Raw genomic sequence first — 19,123 nt, forward strand, 5'->3', positions numbered from 1 at the left:
ATTCTTACTCAATTATGCAACCATTTTTCAATCCCAAACCAACGTATACAACCAATTTAGTAAAATAATTCATTAATTGGGAAAATAATTGGCTGACAAATTAAAACATGACTACGTAAATGGGTTAAAAAAAATCTTTTTCTTTGTATAAACCAGTAAGAAATTAGAAAAATCTTTTCATGAATAGGTGTTTTACCCTAAAACAATACAAATTAGAAAAAATACATAAACAACCAAGTAAACACAACAAAATCGTTGAATTAATCGAACAGTACTATCTCATATTCAAATTATGTAGACACAAACAAAGTGAAGATAATGAACAGGATTGTGTAAATGTGTATATATACATTCATAGTGACCCTAATCCATGGCACTAAAGCTAGGAGCATCCCACCCTAATTGGTCAACAACCTTCCTTATTCTTTCTTCTTGACCCTTTGAATCCCCTAAGGCTGTGGTAAAAGGGTAAATATATGTAACTTTTGTGGCCATGCACCTATAAGAGACCACATCTCCTTTCACCAAGAACTCAAGAACATCTCGCCCAAATCCTCCATCAACCGTGGCCTGTAAATATTGGCCTGTTGAGTATAGAATTTGCACAAAGATCAATAACCAATGATTTTTCTGATTATTTATAGTAAAAAAAAAACTAAACGGATATGATTATAGAGAAAGATGTACAAGAGTATTGTGATTTTTAACACTTGATTATCTCATCTTGATTAAGGGCATGTAAATCTGAACACTATATTTCGAATATTGAGACTAAAATTACCATCTGGGGTATCCTCAACGATCTCAATCGTGGCATTTTTCTGTGTTTCTAGAATTGATTGTTGCAATTGCTGCAATAAAGGTTCACAAAATCAAATCTTCACAACCTGCTTTTACTAGACTCAAAAGGAAAAAGCGTATATAGAAGTGACAAAATATCAAACACCTGGAGGGCATTATCGATAGACTTGTCTGGGACTCTCCAAGGGAAGGCAAAAGATGATGACTGTGGGTTACTTGAAACACACCCAGGATTGTTCGATGGACACGGTCTGATTTTCCTGCAAAACAAAAATGTTTCTAAATTAAACAAATCATATGAAGAAAATAGTAGACATTCAACAAACAAATGTGAAGAAAGAATTACCCATTGTCTAATCCGGTGAGTAGGTTCTTGGATTGAGAGAATGGGGTGGTGGCGGGGGGTAAATTGGGCGGCGGAAGGGAGTTGCTGAGAGAAGGGAGTGCAATGGAGGGCGGTGGTGAAGTAAGGGTGATGAGGGCAATGGCTACAGAGAGCAGATGATTTGATAAAAGAGATGGTTTTTTGGGATTAGGGTTTTGCGAGAAGAAAGCTGATAATGTTGATGATTGAATTGGGGATTGTTTGATGGTGATTGTGGTTGTGGTGTTCTTGAGTGCAAATGGAGGGAGAAGGTGAGTAGTTAAACCGAAACTCATGGTGATCAATAACTTGGGCTCACTTGTGGGTCGCATGTATATATTGATAGTGCTCCGGTTAATGATAAAACAAAACACGGAAAAGTTAAAATAAATAAATAAATAAAATTTTATTGGTTTGGAAGGAAAAGTTAAGATAAATAAATAAAAAAAAATTAAATTGTTAATCAAAACGAACTGAATAAATTTTGGTTTAATAGCTTTATAAATTTTATTGGTTTGGTATCCTGTTAAATCCAAATAACGTATATTAAACATTTTTTGGTTTGTTAAAACTTTCTTTTTGATATGTATGTAAGCTAATAAAAAAAAATTAGAACCAAAACAGAAAAAATTTGCTAAACTTAAAGGATCAAACTTATAATCCACCTGGAAACTATTTTTTGGATCTTATCCTCCAAGTAGCGATAAAAATGTAGGAAATATCTTTGAATTAGTACCCACAAACAAAATGATTTTTTTCTTGGACCATCTCTCACCACTCTCTCAACCAATCCATAATACATTAATACACACTTACCAAGTGCAAACTGAAAACGAAGAAGCATGGGGTTACATGAAAAAACAAAGAGTTTCTTCAACAACAGATGGCTGGTTTTTGTAGCTTCAATGTGGGTTCAATCTTGCTCAGGTCTTGGGTACTTGTTCGGCAGCATATCGCCGGTGATAAAGAAATCCATGGGTTACAATCAGCGGCAGATTGCCATGTTGGGTGTGGCTAAAGATATCGGTGATGCAATCGGATTCATTCCTGGTAGTTTATGCGAAATTGCTCCCATTTGGGTGGTTCTTTTCATTGGAGCTGTTCAAAACTTCGTCGGATATGGTCTGGTTTGGCTCACCACCATACACACCTTGCCGGAATTGCCTCTGTGGGTGGTCAGTTTCTCACTTTCTCTAACCCTCTTTCCCCTTCACTCATCTGATCATCGATTTAATTCACTATAAGCGTTTGCATATATATATACTTTCAGCTATGTGTTTGTATATTCGTCGGAACAAACGGAGAAACCTACTTCAATACCGGAGCTTTAGTATCCGGAGTTCAGAACTTCCCAAAAAACCGTGGTCCAGTCGTCGGAATATTAAAGGGTTTTGCCGGGTTAAGTGGTGCGATTTTGACACAAGTTTATACAATCTTCAATTTTCCCGATCAATCCTCCATCATTTTCTTGGTTGCAGTGGGTCCCACGATCGTTATATTATCGGTAATGTTCATGGTTAGACCTGTCGGAGGCCATAGACAAGTTCGAGAATCCGATGACACAAGCTTTGTATTTCTTTACAGTGTTTGCCTCATTCTCGCGGCTTATCTCCTCGGAATTTTGATTTTACAAGATCTGATCGTTCTGAACCAGATAACCGTGACTTTGCTCACCGTTGGGCTGTTGATCCTCGTATTGCTTCCGATTGCAATTCCCGTTTATTTGGTTTTTTTCTCAGAGAATCTACCGGAGGAAAGGCAACTGCTTAACGAGGATGAAAAGAAAGATGGAAATGAAATGATAATGAGTGAGATGGAAGATGAGAAGACATCGGAAGTAGACTTGCTTTCTGCCTACGAAAGGCAAAAGAGAATCTCTCATTTGCAGGCGAGACTGGTGCAGGCGGCGGCGGATGGGGCTGTGAGGGTGAAGCGGCGGAAGAAGGGTCCACGAAGAGGGGAGGATTTTACGTTAATGCAGGCGTTGGTAAAAGCTGATTTCTTGCTCATGTTTTTTTCGTTAGTGTTGGCTTCAGGATCCGGTTTGACCATAATTGATAACCTTGGTCAAATGTGCCAATCGCTTGGTTATGAAAATCCGCATATATTTGTTTCCATGATTAGTATTTGGAACTTTCTTGGTCGTGTTGGTGGTGGATACTTCTCCGAGGTAATCGTAAGGTACGTTTTAAAATGTCTGTTAAAACTGTTATGTTATAATGTTTATTTGTAAAATGACTCAAAACATAGAACCTAAAAACTCTAAGATACTTTGAATGTTGAAGTCAAGTTTTTGTTTTTTTTTTTGGTTACCTGATTTTTTTTTAAGTTTGTTGATGAGTGTACCTTCAAGTTTATAGTACATTTGAGTAACATAACTTTAAACATATTAAATTAAATATTGTACTATTTGCGTGTTGATAAATCTTTTTACATGCTAGAAAGTACGCATACCCAAGACCGGTTGCAATGGGTGTAGTTCAAGTCGTAATGGCAGGTTCGCTTTTCTACTACGCAATCGGCGCACCCGGTGCTATTTACATTGTTTCGGTGGTGATCGGACTCTGTTATGGAGCCCATTGGGCCATTTTTCCATCAACTGCCTCTGAATTATTCGGTTTGAAGAGTTTTGGTGCATTGTATAATTGTCTTGCACTAGCAAGCCCAACAGGTTCCCTAATCTTTTCTGGTGTCATTGCTAGTGGAATTTATGACTATGAAGCAAAGAAGCAAATGACCATAAACCATCGTATTTTTCAAGATAATGAAGAACTTACATGCTATGGCACCATATGTTACTCCATCACTTGTGGGATCTTATCTGCACTTTGTGTAATTGCGGTTGCTTTGAGTGTGACAGTTGTTTACAGGACTAAAGGAGTCTACGCTCAACTCTACGGGAACTCACGGACTTAGAAGTTGAGATGTTTATACTTTATAAATAATTGCTTGAATTATTTTTTGGAAAAGAATATTGCTTGTATTATTGGGATTATAGCTTATCGGACATGATCCGATTGTGAAATATAAGTTAAGAGTATGTAAAGCTATAGATAAAATGTATATCATTGTATATTTTATGTTTTTAATGGATAAAAATATGTGTGTTTACCAGCTAATCTTTCATCGTCGGTATATTTTTTTGGGTATGCAGAAAAAAAAATTAGTTCTGGAACAATAAACAAACAATAGCTACCTTATAAATTAGTAAACTTGATTTCTTACGTGGGTTTCTTTATTCCAATTTGTAATAACTATTTTTTAACTTTCATAATCCAAATTAAAACAAAAGCGTCGATATGTCCGAGTGGTTAAGGAGACAGACTTGAAATCTGTTGGGCTTCGCCCGCGCAGGTTCGAACCCTGCTGTCGACGAAAAGTATTATAATTTTATTTTTCTGTTTTTTATCTTACTAACTATGATTAAAAAAAAAGGTGAATATTTAAAATATAAAACTACACTTATTTATATAATATCTATGTCCCCCCAACTTACTCAAATAGTCATACAATTTTGGATAATTTAAATGTCTTAATCTTTGAAGATAGATGTGACTATGAATAATGAATTTGATGTTTCTTTGGATAATTTAAATGTATTAATCGAAGATAGAAATGGCTATGAATAATGAATTTAATGTTTCTTTGATGCTGCTGCAATGACTTACAAGTATTACAAAAGAATATGCATCGAGCAAAAACCCGATACAAAGTGATCGATTGTCATACAACACATTCATTAATACAATCTTATCTCATTTTTTATAACAAAAGTAGAGCTGAGACATTCAAGACTATATTTACAACTATACAACCGATCTTTGTTTCATATCATCGATTCTCAATGATATATATATGCTTCAAGAAAAGTCTGGGAATGTGTTGAAAATAATCTTTAGACACCAGCTCTTCTCAAAAAGGCAACCATGCCTAAACCGGCAACTAACGCAGCTCCAGCTGCAACTGTACTATATGCAGTGGTCCATGCATCTCCTTGAGCAAACTCCATAATACCTCCTTTTGTGGAAGACCCTTTTCTACGTTTAGGTACCCCAGAATAATCTAGATGCAATTTTAAACCCTGTATATATGTACACCATTAACAACATATTGGGTCTCATTCGTATGAATGTCATCTCTTCTTCCCTTGAATAACAAATTGGGTCTTATGTATCATGGTAAAATGGATCATACCTTCCATCCGGATAATCTTGCATGGTCAACAGCTGCAGCAAGATCAGCATCTGTTACCAGTACGATCTTGTCTTGATCTTCGTCTTCATACTAAAAATGGATCATTCGTAAGCAAAAAATATAAAAAACTTGAATATATATATATATATATATATATATATATATATATATATATATATATATATATTTATATATATATAGACCATACCAGAATCTGTGGAAGGTTGTTGCGGTCAATCTCACCACCTACTCTCTGAAGAATTGCAGTTATAAGATCCGCCAAACTTCGAGTATCTAAACCCAAAATAAAAACCGGTTAATTAAACGAAACCATAAATATATCTTTTAAAACATTAAAAAAAAAAAAAATTAAGCATACCACATATAAATCTATGCATCCGACCCCTTTTATCTTGGATCTTGAAACCAAACGCATTAGGTATTGTTGATGAAGGATACGGAAGAGTTTTCATTGTTCCTGCTTCCGAAACCAATCTCACAGAGCTCTCACTGTATCATATCATCGATTGTATTTAGATTATAAACCAACATTGAATTAGAGTCGCAATAATGTAATTAAAATAAAAATCACATCCAATAACCTCCTTAGATCATCATCATCATCTCCCGGACATATTGCCATGGCAGAGTCCCAAAACTTTTGCATCATTGAACTTGCAGTTTCGTTGTCTATCCCCGCTGTATTCCCTACCTGTAGACATGGCAATCGCACTATAATATATATTCAAAAAACTAAAATAATAAACAAAACTCGTCCACAATTTCATTGAGGGTATACATGTACTTTATTTACTTACTGTGGCTACCGCAGCATGAGTTATATGAAGTACATCCACAATAGCAACCACAACTCCCTCTACACCAAACCATCTGCTAGTTTTAGATATTATACGTATGAATTGTGTAACATTAACTACTATTTATTTAATGATTACCTTTATCAACTACAGGAAGATGTAAATATTTCCCATCATGCATGTTATGTAGGGCATTGACAATAGGTGTATCAAGTGTAGCACATTCTGGATTTGGAGTCATTACCTACTTGATAAAAATAAAAATAAAAAACATAACCTGAAAATCATAAATATTGTGAAGAAAAATGTAGATGATACGGGGAAACAGGGGCAGTTAGGTAATTTACCTTCTCAACAGAGATGAGTTCGGGGCGAAGATCTTGTGCTATCACCCTCATTAAGATATCTTTTGATCTAATATAAGTAGAAAATAGCATGTTATGGTGTTGTTTGTTATTTGTTCTAAATTTTTATATAATTGAGACACTCACGTTAAAATCCCAACTGGTTTTTTATCTATAGTTGCAACAACAGAGCTCATGCGACACTCGAGCATCTTTTTTGTTGCTGTTACCACTGTGTCAGATGGTGAAACTGTGACAACCCTGGTATTATTTTGTGGAAATCATCGATATATTTCCATTTCAAGAAAAATCCAGTATGAAGAAATTTATTTAAAAAAAAAAAAAAAAGAAATTAAGTAAAGGTATACCTACTTTGGATTCGCGGAGATTATAGTAGATAAAGATGGTCTGAACATCCGTTCACGAAGTGATTCAACAAACGTGTTGGAACCTGTTTGAATTTAAGTCACTTTACTCGTATTTTTAAAAAATTTATGAATCTTGAAGTGCATAAGTGAAAAATAGAAATGAACTTTGACTACTAACCAGAAACAGAAGATCCCCAATGCTTCTCAACACCTTCAACAGCAGCTGCTAGGGCTTTCCCCTTTTCAGCTGCACGTTCCATACGTGCAATTGCATCATATAAACATTTTTCAATGTCAAGCAAAGCAATAACCTTTCCATGTTCTACAACTGGCAAGTGTCTGAATTTTCCTATAGTTTTAGGAATTTCAATTAGTAAAGCAGATTAGCAAGTTATCTTACAAAAAAAAATCATCTCATTTCTCATGATTAATAGTTTAATACTCGCCTTGAACCATCTTTTGTAAGGCTTCAACAGCAAGAGTATCAGAAAGTACAAAAAGGGGGTTTTTCGTCATCACTTTTGACACAGGCGTGTTCTCAAAATCAATCTCACGAGCAATTACTCTTGTTGCAATGTCCTTCGGTTGTTATTATAATGGCTAATTAGTGAAAGATAGGAATCCAGATGAATGAAGAAAATTCAAGACAAAATTAACCTTGTCTGTTAATATTCCACAAAGTAAAGATCTTGAATCAGTAACCAAAAGTGCATCAACTCTTCTAGAAGCCATTCTACGACATGCTTCATAGATGCTTGTGGTTTCAGGTACTGTCAAGGCCCTTGAGAGACGTAAACGCTTCACTGTACGCTCTCCCGTTAGTCCCCTATACAGATTTTTCAAACCATATCTCAAAATATTTGTGGCGTATTAGAATTGAAATTTGAAGTATAAGTTAAGTTGATTAAAAGGCGTTCGTATGATGCTCAGTTGTTCATTTGTTCATATGCATGTAGATGAAGAACTGGAGAATCTAAATGAGTCGAGATACAACGGAATCAAAAACGCATACATGGAACGAGAAGCAACAAGGGATCTGCGATCAGGGGTTCCCCTTTCAGAACCATTCCTCCTTTGAGACGACGATGTTGTCAACGCCATGCTTCTTCGTGAAGAAGAACCTGCATGACTAGTCGTCATCTTCACCACGGGCAGGTGTCAATCAGGATTCCTTACCTTAACCTACATGAAATCGCATGAATCGATCAATTTTGGGAACATGACACAATGAGATTACTACAACAATATCGTACTCCGTTAATAACATCAAAAGAAAGAACACCTACACAATTAATTAACCTGATATCGGTTATCGCTCACACATAAACAAGATTTAGGACAATTGATTGGAAGGTATTCATGAATTCTCCATGAATTATGTGCAGATCCTTGTTCCAATTTCAGAGGAGGAAATGAGGCGCTTTTTTATCTCTAGAAAACATACAAAGAATTCTATAAAATCATGTTAAAATAGTCATTAACTCATTTTCATTATGTTATATTTTTATTTGGAAAATTGAGGAAACTTTTATAGCATTTTAAAGAAATAACCGATTTGTATAATTTTGGTAAAATAACAATGTGCTTCATAATGGATATTTTGGAGCAGTAGAAAAAGGGTCAAATCCAATATAAAGTAGGGGCCGATGTTTAAGATGATTAAGAAGAATCGAAACTTTATTTTGGAAGATTAACCGAAGTGATCAGTTTGCAAATTTATTAAACCGAAATTACCAGTTAACCCATTTTCATTAACCTATTTTTCCGGTTATTGGTTAACCAATTAACCTGTACTAATAAATAAATGTGTTTCATAACTAAAAAACTTCATAACGACTTTCCAAAACAAAACTAATCTTTCGTGATATCAATAATTGTCATTTCTTAAATTTGAATTATATATATGGTAATAATATATTTTTAATTGAGATTTTATTTGGACAATTGTTTTAATAATGAAAATAGATAATATAATCGTTTTTATTGTAAACCTAAATACTTCGATTAAGTAATACATAAGTTAACAATATATAAATGTACATCTTATTCTTTTTAAAAACATAAAGAGTTACTCAATATATGTTTAATGATGATGAAATATAATTAAAAAATGGAAATTATATATTAAACAGGTCAATGTTAATTGATAATAATTATTAAATAAAAATTGTATTTTATAATTATTAATTTCAAATTAACTTCATTCCCCAAAAAAATAACAAATGAAAAAATCGGTTTTTCGGTTAACCATCCGATGTAAATGACGTAAATTGTAACCGAACCAAGAAACCGAATATTTTAGCGATTTAGTTAACCAATCCGAAAAAAATCAAAAAAACCTAATTCAGTTAACTTAAAAATCGATAAGGTTTGTCAGCTTTTAGGTTCGGTTTTTTGGTTTCCGTTAATTTTAAACACCCCTAATACAAAGTCCGATATGATATATGTCAAGCCCACGGGTGATACCGGAAAGTCAATTTAGAAAAGCTGAAATTCTTGAAACTTAAATGTTGAAGATTTTATGTGTTTTTTCTACCGTATATTCAATAAACTATGTTAGTTTTACATGTTTATATATATATATATATATATATATATATATATATATATATATATATATATATATATATATATATATAACCAAAGGTTTTCTTAATAAAGGACATGTCACATTAGAAATCCCTATTCTAATAAAAGAATAGTTTTATTTTCCTTTTGACATGTGTCACCATATTAGGCTTCATAATTAATGCATATTTTATTTTTCTTTTGCCATGTGTCAATGTATTATATCTCCTAATTAATGCATGTCACTTGCTAACTTATTGAATCTCCATTTCAAATTTCAAATTTTAAATTTTCCACTCTAATTACATTAAAATAATAACATTATAATGAAAATTAAATAAAATTAACACAAATTATAAAGTGATATAATTATACATATTTATTTAAAGCAATGATTATAATTTTATATAACTAAAAAATCTCTTAATGAATAATTTATTTAAAATAAGTGATTAATAATTTTGAGTTTTTAATATTAAAGTTTAATTAAGTTTGTAACAGTGGTTCCCACGGGTTATAAACTAGTTATAAAATAATTAGATTGTGGGTTATATATATAACCAAAGGTTTTCTTTATAAAGGACACGTCACATTAGAAATTATAAAATAATTAGATTGTGGGTTGGGCTCTAAACAATCTAAAACATTGGGGTGCTTTGAATCATTATAATTATGTTTGGATCATTTATTGGGTCCGGTGGAGCATTTAAACATATCACCATTTATATGGATTTGTCATTCATGAGATTTCTTTGGCAGGCTGCCAGGCTTCATTTTCCCATTTTTATGACTTAACGCTCCCAAATACATGTGGAAATGTATCTTACAAGCTATGGAACAACTCACACTTAAATCGACAAATTATATCACAAAAAGGATATAACTTTTATCTCTAACTAGATCTATTAATGGATGCATAAAGGTATAAACTTTATACCTTCTGGAGATGACTAGGGGAAAAGAACTTCCAGATCCAAGGTTGCTTTAAGCTTCTAAGCACAATCACCACCTTCTCCTTTCTTCAAAGGTATTCAAAACCATCTTCTTTAGCTCACAAGGCTCAAACGAGGGTTAGGGTTTCAAGGGAGGACTTTGGGAAGTTGGAGGCTCAGAATGGAAAGGGATTGGGAGAGTTAAGGACCTTAAATAAGCTCAAAACCCAAAAATTAGGGTTTGGGTTCTGGTCGTGTATGCCCGACGTACGCTTCTAAATGCGCGACTTCACTATGCCGGTACGCCCAACGTACCAGCCTCCTTCCCAACTTCAACACACTTTCAATTTACTACAACTTCTTTGATCCAACTTCGATTTTGGCGATCTTTATATGCACGAAAGGTGTTGAAGAGCCCCACAATATTATCTAAATATATTGGACTAAAAGCTTTTCGAACCAAAATCCATATTTCATGCAAGATCCCAGTCTATGACTTTCCGTTTTCTACCCTTTGGCCCAAAACACAATTTAAAGGTTAAGATCTCGCAACCATTATTGCCTCCGTCCAAAAGGCCTAAGCATTACCTCTTTAAGGCCCATAGCCTTTACACAATCTACTTCTGGCACACTGCCCTGAAATAAGAAATGCCAGGAAACAAGATGTTACATATATCAACATAATCAAAACAAAATAATCAATAAAAATAACCCTACTAATCAGATTAGCGAGAAAATTCATGAATGTCGGTTTTAGACTGGCGTCATGCCGTGGCAAAAGGCATGCCATATCGTGGAAGACTAAAGTTAGAGAAAAAAAATTGTTTTTTCAATTCATCTCATGTACAATCAATGTTAGACAAAATACATGGACATGTGGACAATCAATTAATATTTAAGGGGCACATCAAGGGCGGAGCTTCATTATTTGATTTGGGGGGGGAGGGGTCGAAAATATAATATGCATAAAAATTGGTGAGCGGAAGGGGAGGGGGCACAATTAAAATTTTATATTTTTGGGCCTAGTATGTATAAAATTAAAGTATATGGACTACTTCTTACCAAAAAATTCAGGGGGGCCACAGTCCCCCTCCCTCTAATAAAGCTCCGCTCATGGGCATAGTCAACCTATAATGATCTCTGTGATAACACTTTGAAGGTAACATACAATGAACAACAAAACCTACAAGAACCCTAATATATCAAAAATACAAAGTTAGGATTACATACCTTTGAATTTTTTAAGTAAACAATTCACTTCAAACCCTAATAGTTGATCTTAGAAACTAGCACCAAAAGTATGATGTCTCTAATGGCTCACACCCAAAACCCTAGAAACACTATAACAAAGATGATGGAGAGAGAGAGTGTGTGTGTGTGTGTGTGTGTGTGTGTGTGTGTGAAGAGAAGAGAGGAAAATTTCGTTCATAAACTTCTTAGAAAGGTTGTACATGAATTTTGGCTCCTAATAAGTCATATTTATAGTTTATGTAACTTACATGCAAATACAGATTTGAATTGATTAAATAATAGATTTAATCACAATTCAAATTATTTCTTTATATGCAACCAAGAGGCTTCCAGAAACCCTAGGAATCCCTCAAAAACAGTCCATACCATGGAGAGTTCTAAAATTGTTTATTTTTATTAAACTATTGAACAATTACAATTCACTTATTGCACTTTTAATTAATTTCAATTATCTCGAATTAATTCTAGATTAATTTTGACTAATAGTTAAATAATTCTTATTGATTTCGCATTAATTTATTAATCACATAATAAATTAACAAATCATTTATATATTTCTAACTAATACATTAATCATATAATACATTAACATATCATTTCCCCATAATTTCTAGTTAGTATCATTTCTAGTTATTTCTGGTTATAAGTTTATAACCAATTTAATTCTAAGTTTATATCAATTTAATTATGAGCTTAGACGTCTTAATCTAACAGTAGTGACTCTCTCAATTCAGATGTTATGGGTTCGAGTCTTATTAGAGAGATATGGTAGTTTATGAGTAGATTGATTTGTCCTTGAAAAAAAAGCTATGTTATTATAAATTGATAAATTCTTTTTTAACACTTTTCATGAATGATTGTCTTTTTTGTAAAAGATATATTTTTTTTCATAATCCGTTTAGGCTTGAGGTAGTGGACTTGCTACCCCTCTCGTCAAACAATTTGTTAAATATCAAACAGCACTCCTTAAGATTCACCGGAGGATGTGTTAAAAATGGGTCGCCAAGCATTTAGCGAGAGGAGAGAGAAGAGAGAAAAATGTATTTGTGGATTTTGATTGGTTTATAACTATTGTTTTACGTTTTTCTTTATTCTATTTTCAAAATAAAGCCTATTAATTCAAAATAAAGCCTATTAATTTAAAACGTCACCACTCTTTATGAAATGAGTAGCAAAACATTTTAATGAGTTGGTAGGAAAAAAAAATAATGTGGCAGCACAAAAATTGATATGTCAGTATGCTAAAGGTGTTATCACTCCTTCCTTAAGCCATGTTTGATACATATAGCAAATTCATAAAATATCAAGAATTTTACTTTTGTTCCCAACATTATTTTTCATGAAACAGTATGTCATCTCACTAAAAGGAATACACACATTTGGCTTTGAAAACGTTTTCTAGTACGCTGTTGCCAAAACAATTTTGTAAAGAGATACTTTAACAAAACAATTCTTATCATAAAAAATATTTGAAAATTAATAGGTCAAGTTATGTGGATCCCTTTTACATTTTTAAAGAACCCCTAATAATCATTTTAATTTTTTTTCTTAAAATAAATTAATCATTACAAAATAATTATTCTTTTATTAATTACCATTACATAATATTTTACCCCTCATTGATTATTTTATTCTTTTACTTTAAATAAAACTAATCCTTATATAATAAAAGTTACTAAAAGCTTCAATATAAAGATTTATTTGTAGAAAAAAAAATAGTAGTAGTTTAGATTCAAGCTCAACTCTTTTCTCTGCAACTTGACCTCTAGGCTCCATCCTACAACATCTTTTTACGAGCTAGGGTCGGCCTCTGTTCACTTACACCCCGCTCTCGAGTTATAGTAAAGAAAAAAAGAGAAGAGAAAAGAAAGTAAGGAGAGAAAAGAAGAGAAAAGAAATGAAAAAAAAATTGTCATTTGTGCTCCCGAGTCGGAGAGAAATGGAAGGAAAGTTAAACATTTTGTTCTTTCTTTTCAAATCCTCCCAAATCAGGAGGAAAGGTAGGAGGGAAAGTTTTCCTTCCATTTCCTTCCACTTCCTTCCTTTAATAAAACTCGGGAGCACCATTCTATCCTGCTTTCCTCTCATTTCCTCCCATTTCCTTTTTTTTCTCTCTTTAAGTTGAACTCGGGAGCAGGGTGTTATTGGCTCGAGGGTCACACACCACCAGAGGCATCGCACGTGAAAGCATCGCATAGTTTGCAAAACCCCACGTAACGATGTCTCCCCGTGAATCCGAATTTCACCCATCTTTAATTTAAGCTCTCATTCACAGATCATAATCTACAGTTTAACGCTTTCAGCACCTATAGATCTGATAAAAATCACAAGGTTTCTTTTATCTGCGTCAAGCTCAAGTTCACCGGCGGCAATGGCGGATTGGGGCCCGGTTCTAGTGGCGGTGGTGCTGTTTGTGCTATTATCGCCAGGATTACTGTTCCAGTTGCCGGGTCACAACAGGGTGGTGGAGTTCGGCAGCATGCGGACCAGCGGCGCCGCCGTGATCGTTCATGCTGTTGTCTTTTTCGGCATTCTCACCCTCTTCCTGATCACCATCGGCGTTCATGTATACGCCGGCTAGTAATTTAAACTTTAACCTTAAACCATCAACTATTATATTTACATTTACCCCTTACTTGTTTGCTTTATGTGCTCTTTAAGCCCTTCATCTATGATCTATGTGCTCTTTAACCCCTTAATCTATTACATTGACCGTTTCATTACATTACTTCATCATTCCATTCCGTCCTCCAACCAAGTGAACCAACTACTTATTGTTGGCATGAAAGATATACAATATGCAAGATGATAAATCTTTTTAAAAGTAATTATATAAGCTTTAAAAGAAACATATTTTCATTCAATTTCTGTATTAAGAAATATATTTTAAGATCAGAAAAAGCAAAGTATGTTCCTTAAAACCGAATTGGTTACACCATAAATTAATACAGTTTGATAGACTGAATCTAAATTCGGTTAAGATTGATAAAACTCACAAGAAAACATAAACATATAAAATTTAAGATTAGATAGAACAAATTTTTCCCAACATGCAACACCGTATGTAGTAAATCAGATTTAGCAACAAATGACTGAATCTAGCTTGTTAATTTCAAGCTGGCCAACCTTGCATTTGATGGTTCACGTTCGTAGAGGTCACCCCAGACATTTGTTCCGTTTGGTACCTAAAATTTTATGAAATATTAAGCATAAAAATCCTTCTTTTTATTTTTTGAAATATTAATCTTAAAATGGAGTTTTCTTACCCAATTTGTAAAGTAGTTTTACAGCCAGTTGCGTGATAGAAGGCGTCACGTGTGGGTTGAGACATTTGGTGTTGATGATGCCCATAAATCATGCCATTTGCATGTGCATCCCATTGGAGCGCCTCTGCTTGGCTTTCTTCTTCTAACTGTGACCACTACAAGTTTCTAAGGCTCAACTGTTCGAAAACTAGAGATAAAAGATAAGGGAAGATATGCAATAGATACCAATGTACTTTCATTAATTACTCAGTGTATTATTACAATCTACTTTCATTTCTATCTATTAAAGCATTGTAATTTCAGTTTATATGATATTAAGACTAGTTGTGAAACCCGTATAATATACGGGTTGATTAAAACAAAATGTTAAATAGAAACGATTAAATAAAAACTTTATTTGAATTTGAAATTTGAAATGAATAAAAATTATGAGAAAAAAAACATCCAAAAAATAAATAAATTAAAATTATTGTTTAGTTATTAGACCCGTATACTAAACAGATTAATTATAACAAAATGTTAAACATAAAGGTTTAAACTGTAAATTTATTTGAAATTGAAATTGAAATTTAAAATTTAAAATTTGAAATTAATATGATTATGGTAGGTTTAATTTATGGAAACTAATTAATATATATTAGAAATGGAAATTGAAATAAATGACAAGTGGAAAATAAATGTCTCTCTAAATTATGACAAAATGACATGTGCCAAATTGAATGAGAGAATGACATGTGGCAAAATCATTCTTATTTATTAAGGTTTATTTATTAGGGTAGATATTGTACTATGGAAAATCTAACGGTTACAACGTTATACTTTTAAAAAAATCTTATTAAACATGTACACCTTGAAAAATCTACCAAATAGCGGTCAAAATTGCATTGTATTTTTCGATATATGTCATTATTATATAACCGGGTAGATTTAAAAAGTTAAAAAAGTAAATGGAAGTAGGATATTAATAAACAAATCAATGAAAGTACATTTTTAGTTCTTGCATTTAACCAAAAGATAAGCATATGTGCATACTCTTAGTCGAAGCGTCTTGTTGGACTCGTAAAGTTGGTGTTCCTGAAAACAAAATTAAAACGTTTCCAAATGCAATTACTATTAAGCTAAGAATTTAAGATAATAAAATTCAAGATCTAATATATTTTAAAATTTAAAATCCAAAAATTAGTTCGTACCATCTTCTGTTGTTCATAGAGCTTATCCAGCAGCGATTGAGTCTGTGCAAACAAGATGGTAGGAAATTACGAACAATAAAAAAAAATTAAAAAAGTTAAAATTTTTACTCTATTTCTTAGATAAAGAAACATAGATGGTATCCATGAATCCAATATGGATTCGCGTTTTTGTTGATATGGTAAAAGGTCAAGGTGTTGACTTTCAAGAGTCACGTAATATCTAGTAGCATTTGATAATGAACTTTGAAGAATAAGCCTGTAAATAACAAATGTACCCTTATTGTTCTAATCTGTTTCAATGAACAATTAAGTTGTCTTTCAAGCGACTCGAGCTCGTTGGTAGTTAAAGAGTCTATCTCCTCGCCATAGTAATTCCTGAAAGTTACAGCAGTAAAAAGTAAAAACCGAGTTCACAATGGATTTGTGGAAACTACAAACAAGGGTTCTTGCCTTTCGAGTTGTTTCAGAGCGTCGTAGCGCTCTTTAAGCCTCATGTATTCCTGGTAACTGCTTTGTTCCTAATCTCCACAAAAATATTCGCATAATAATTAATAATAAACATATTCATAAACCCATGCGTCTATATATTATTATAAACCTAAAATTTTCGTAAATCAACCCATGTAACAAATCTGACATATACTATTGGAGATGATAAAACTCAAACGTGTCTATGAAAACATTTGCTTAAAGGTAAATTGCTTATTTATTTAATAATTTACTATCTTTCTGTTATTTGTGTAATAATGTGGATTATATCCTAATTACGCGCCTACATTTCAAATTAGCATAAAACCATACGACATTTTATGTATATTATGTTTAACTTATAAAACATTGTAGTTAATTTGTTGTGTTGTCCCTGTGGAAAACGAATTTGCTGTTTAAATTGGTAAAATATAACACTTTGTTAAGTAAAAAAACATTTAACCTTTTTAAATGTACATATATATATGACATAATAGCTATTTAAGTAATTTTGGAAAGTTGGCTTTAGCAAAAAAAAATGAAATTTAAGATGGCAAATATTTGCATTATCCCTTATTTCATAATTATATTGTTGATTTGATCAAAACCCAAACGTTTTGAACTTCCCATATCTGAAACATCTTATATGCAATTTTTTATAGATATAAAAGTTTTTCTAATATACGCTAAATAATTATGAACCAGAAGCGACAAATGAATCGATTAGATATCATGTCAAAAGTTTAAACATATAATTATACAGAATTATACATTAATGGCTCACAATTACAGTCTATATTTAATAGTTACAAAATAACTAAATATTTGGAAATATAGTGTTTTTATAGCATATTAATTAAAGTTATCCACACATAATATAAAATCAAAATAAATGTTTCTAAAAGTTTTTTTTTGTTCATTTAGAAGAAATGTAATAAAAATTATTATCTTTATAAAACTATTAATAATTTTTTTGTAATAAAAAAATATATAAAACCAATATACTAATGGTTGAACATTTATTTAGAAAATCTTGGTTATATAATTCATTTAATAAAAATCATCTTATCATGTAAATTAGTAAAAAAAAAAATATTCTAACACATAATTCATTAGAACCATGTCATATATAAAAAAAAAAAATAACGTTCAAGTTACAATATTGTGTGTTTCGATCTTAGATTGAATCATTTATGTATACTTTCAGGTAAAGTATTACTTAAATTTTAAAGAGTATATAAAATATCGAAATAATCATTTAATTAACCCTCGCTTAAAACCTTATTCTCCATTGCCCATTCCCTATATATTCAGATTTCTTTTCGATTTCATATTAAAAAATAATCTTGTCAGCTTCCTTCATATAAGTTTTTCGAAAGAACGTTTTCAAATCAATAAAGACATTGCATATTTGATGGTTAATATATAATCTTTACGTCTAAATTCATATAGACATATACAATGGATATTTAATTATTTATAAGAAGCCAACTATATCAAAAAAACCACCGGTAACCGATCATACCTGAAGATCCTCTTTCGCCGGCTTTCTTTGTTCCGGTGGCCCAAAACTGCATTTCTCATACCTCTCAAGTGTCTTCAACATGCTTTTGATTTCAAAGAACATACAAGATAATTAGGGTTTCTTTGCTCCAATAGCCCGAATGTAAGATTCGAAATCAAAGTATATATTATAGAGGAAAAGTTGGTTGAAAGATCTGCAGGAATATTTGAAGAAGATAATATAATTAGGGTTTGTTTATACCTTGAGGTACTGGAGAACTCATAGAGTTTGCCACGAGTGGAGAAGACGATGAGAGCAACCTCAGCATCGCAGAGAACAGAAAGCTCATAAGCTTTCTTGAGAAGCCCATTTCTTCTCTTGGCAAAGGTGACTTGCCTGTTTATTTTGTTCTCTATTCTCTTCAACTCTAACCTCCCTTTTCCCATTGTTTCTTTCTCTTCTTTCTTATTCTATCTCTCTGATCTCTTCTGCTCTCTTTTATAACCCTAAAGGTAACTTTGACCTTTAATACTTAAACCCACCTCAAAATAAATATTCCTTTATTTCCTTTAAAATTGTTATTATATATTCTAGCTATTTCTAAGATGGCCTAAATATATTATGAAAAAACATGGGAATTAATTGGGAAAAAGAAATAAAAGACAATGTATTCAAATAACACCAAATTGTTGAAATGATAACAAACATATATATGATATATCATCCAAGCATCAATTTAGTTTCATTTACGATTAAACCAACCAAAATGACTAAAATGCCCTTGATGGTTAAAAAAAATCGTTAAATTAGGTTTCGACTGGTTTGGTTGGAAATTGGAACCGATGGGGAAAGAAGAAGGTGGTGTTGCAAGAGGGTAGGACGTTACGTTTTTGAAAGAAAAGGTCTACATGACTATCAAACTTACTAGTTTTCTTTTTTCCGTTTTGCATAAAAAATTTAAAGAAAAATGTGAAACAAAACGTGCACATTATCCCGTATATGTTTTCTTATTGTAAATAGCATGAAAGTTACATAAATGATAAAGTTTAAGTGGC

General features: G+C 32.4%; 5 protein-coding genes and 1 non-coding gene across 8 annotated transcripts; 3 read left to right on the forward strand and 3 right to left on the reverse strand.

Annotated features, from left to right (window-relative positions):
• Positions 1–238: 238 nt before the first annotated feature.
• LOC145083124 (thylakoid lumenal 17.9 kDa protein, chloroplast) lies at positions 239–1,488 on the reverse strand. Its single transcript, XM_079023359.1, has 4 exons — positions 1,148–1,488; positions 947–1,061; positions 782–851; positions 239–584 (listed from the first exon to the last, which is right to left on the reverse strand). The coding sequence occupies exons 1-4, from the start codon at positions 1,459–1,461 to the stop codon at positions 364–366; spliced, it is 720 nt and encodes a 239-aa protein (XP_078879485.1). The 5' UTR covers positions 1,462–1,488; the 3' UTR covers positions 239–363.
• Positions 1,489–1,897: 409 nt separating this feature from the next.
• Positions 1,898–4,279, forward strand: LOC145083108 (protein NUCLEAR FUSION DEFECTIVE 4-like). Its single transcript, XM_079023358.1, has 3 exons — positions 1,898–2,340; positions 2,436–3,346; positions 3,607–4,279. The coding sequence occupies exons 1-3, from the start codon at positions 2,008–2,010 to the stop codon at positions 4,079–4,081; spliced, it is 1,719 nt and encodes a 572-aa protein (XP_078879484.1). The 5' UTR covers positions 1,898–2,007; the 3' UTR covers positions 4,082–4,279.
• Positions 4,280–4,458: 179 nt separating this feature from the next.
• TRNAS-UGA (transfer RNA serine (anticodon UGA)) lies at positions 4,459–4,540 on the forward strand. Its single transcript has one exon. It is a non-coding gene; the product is annotated as a tRNA-Ser (tRNA).
• A 254-nt stretch (positions 4,541–4,794) lies between these two features.
• Positions 4,795–8,344, reverse strand: LOC145083140 (CBS domain-containing protein CBSCBSPB1-like). 2 transcript variants are annotated; one of them, XM_079023361.1, is made up of 15 exons: positions 8,189–8,344; positions 7,902–8,071; positions 7,547–7,715; positions 7,336–7,468; positions 7,068–7,238; positions 6,894–6,972; positions 6,669–6,782; positions 6,525–6,591; positions 6,316–6,421; positions 6,178–6,236; positions 5,962–6,071; positions 5,739–5,869; positions 5,568–5,653; positions 5,360–5,449; positions 4,795–5,246 (listed from the first exon to the last, which is right to left on the reverse strand). In XM_079023361.1, exons 2-15 carry the CDS (start codon positions 8,027–8,029, stop codon positions 5,061–5,063), a joined length of 1,629 nt encoding a protein of 542 aa, XP_078879487.1. In that variant the 5' UTR covers positions 8,030–8,071; positions 8,189–8,344; the 3' UTR covers positions 4,795–5,060. The 2 variants fall into 2 exon arrangements, with proteins under 2 accessions (XP_078879487.1, XP_078879486.1); XM_079023360.1 differs by having other exon boundaries at positions 8,176–8,344.
• A 5,459-nt stretch (positions 8,345–13,803) lies between these two features.
• On the forward strand, positions 13,804–14,368 carry LOC145083192 (uncharacterized). The gene has a single exon (XM_079023364.1). It carries the CDS (start codon positions 14,012–14,014, stop codon positions 14,219–14,221), a length of 210 nt encoding a protein of 69 aa, XP_078879490.1. The 5' UTR covers positions 13,804–14,011; the 3' UTR covers positions 14,222–14,368.
• Positions 14,369–14,519: 151 nt separating this feature from the next.
• Positions 14,520–18,627, reverse strand: LOC145083166 (agamous-like MADS-box protein MADS4). 2 transcript variants are annotated; one of them, XM_079023363.1, is made up of 8 exons: positions 18,330–18,627; positions 18,090–18,171; positions 16,547–16,614; positions 16,372–16,471; positions 16,097–16,138; positions 15,939–15,980; positions 14,907–15,052; positions 14,520–14,825 (listed from the first exon to the last, which is right to left on the reverse strand). In XM_079023363.1, the coding sequence occupies exons 1-8, from the start codon at positions 18,512–18,514 to the stop codon at positions 14,753–14,755; spliced, it is 738 nt and encodes a 245-aa protein (XP_078879489.1). In that variant the 5' UTR covers positions 18,515–18,627; the 3' UTR covers positions 14,520–14,752. The 2 variants fall into 2 exon arrangements, with proteins under 2 accessions (XP_078879489.1, XP_078879488.1); XM_079023362.1 differs by having other exon boundaries at positions 14,521–14,825; positions 14,907–15,061; positions 18,330–18,621.
• Between the last annotated feature and the right edge of the window lie 496 nt (positions 18,628–19,123).

Source organism: Lactuca serriola, chromosome 1, assembly GCF_051521515.1.
Source record: "Lactuca serriola cultivar US96UC23 chromosome 1, Lser_US96UC23_V15, whole genome shotgun sequence".
In the NCBI taxonomy this organism is placed as follows: Eukaryota; Viridiplantae; Streptophyta; class Magnoliopsida; order Asterales; family Asteraceae; genus Lactuca; species Lactuca serriola.

Excerpts from the sequence above, each read along its gene's own strand:
- LOC145083124 (XM_079023359.1), bottom strand. The coding sequence starts at position 1,461 with ATGAGTTTCGGTTTAACTACTCACCTTCTCCCTCCATTTGCACTCAAG. Across the intron at positions 1,062-1,147 it reads CTCACCGGATTAGACAATGG|GAAAATCAGACCGTGTCCAT; the intron begins GTAATTCTTTCT and ends TTTGTTTTGCAG. Across the intron at positions 852-946 it reads CTATCGATAATGCCCTCCAG|CAATTGCAACAATCAATTCT; the intron begins GTGTTTGATATT and ends CCTTTATTGCAG.
- LOC145083108 (XM_079023358.1), top strand. The coding sequence starts at position 2,008 with ATGGGGTTACATGAAAAAACAAAGAGTTTCTTCAACAACAGATGGCTG. Across the intron at positions 2,341-2,435 it reads CGGAATTGCCTCTGTGGGTG|CTATGTGTTTGTATATTCGT; the intron begins GTCAGTTTCTCA and ends ATATACTTTCAG. Across the intron at positions 3,347-3,606 it reads TTCTCCGAGGTAATCGTAAG|AAAGTACGCATACCCAAGAC; the intron begins GTACGTTTTAAA and ends TTTACATGCTAG.
- LOC145083140 (XM_079023361.1), bottom strand. The coding sequence starts at position 8,029 with ATGACGACTAGTCATGCAGGTTCTTCTTCACGAAGAAGCATGGCGTTG. Across the intron at positions 6,422-6,524 it reads AACTCATCTCTGTTGAGAAG|GTAATGACTCCAAATCCAGA; the intron begins GTAAATTACCTA and ends TTTATCAAGTAG. Across the intron at positions 6,072-6,177 it reads CTCATGCTGCGGTAGCCACA|GTAGGGAATACAGCGGGGAT; the intron begins GTAAGTAAATAA and ends CCATGTCTACAG.
- LOC145083192 (XM_079023364.1), top strand. The coding sequence starts at position 14,012 with ATGGCGGATTGGGGCCCGGTTCTAGTGGCGGTGGTGCTGTTTGTGCTA.
- LOC145083166 (XM_079023362.1), bottom strand. The coding sequence starts at position 18,514 with ATGGGAAAAGGGAGGTTAGAGTTGAAGAGAATAGAGAACAAAATAAAC. Across the intron at positions 16,615-18,089 it reads CGGCGAAAGAGGATCTTCAG|GAACAAAGCAGTTACCAGGA; the intron begins GTATGATCGGTT and ends TGTGGAGATTAG. Across the intron at positions 16,472-16,546 it reads GCTCTGAAACAACTCGAAAG|GAATTACTATGGCGAGGAGA; the intron begins GCAAGAACCCTT and ends TGTAACTTTCAG.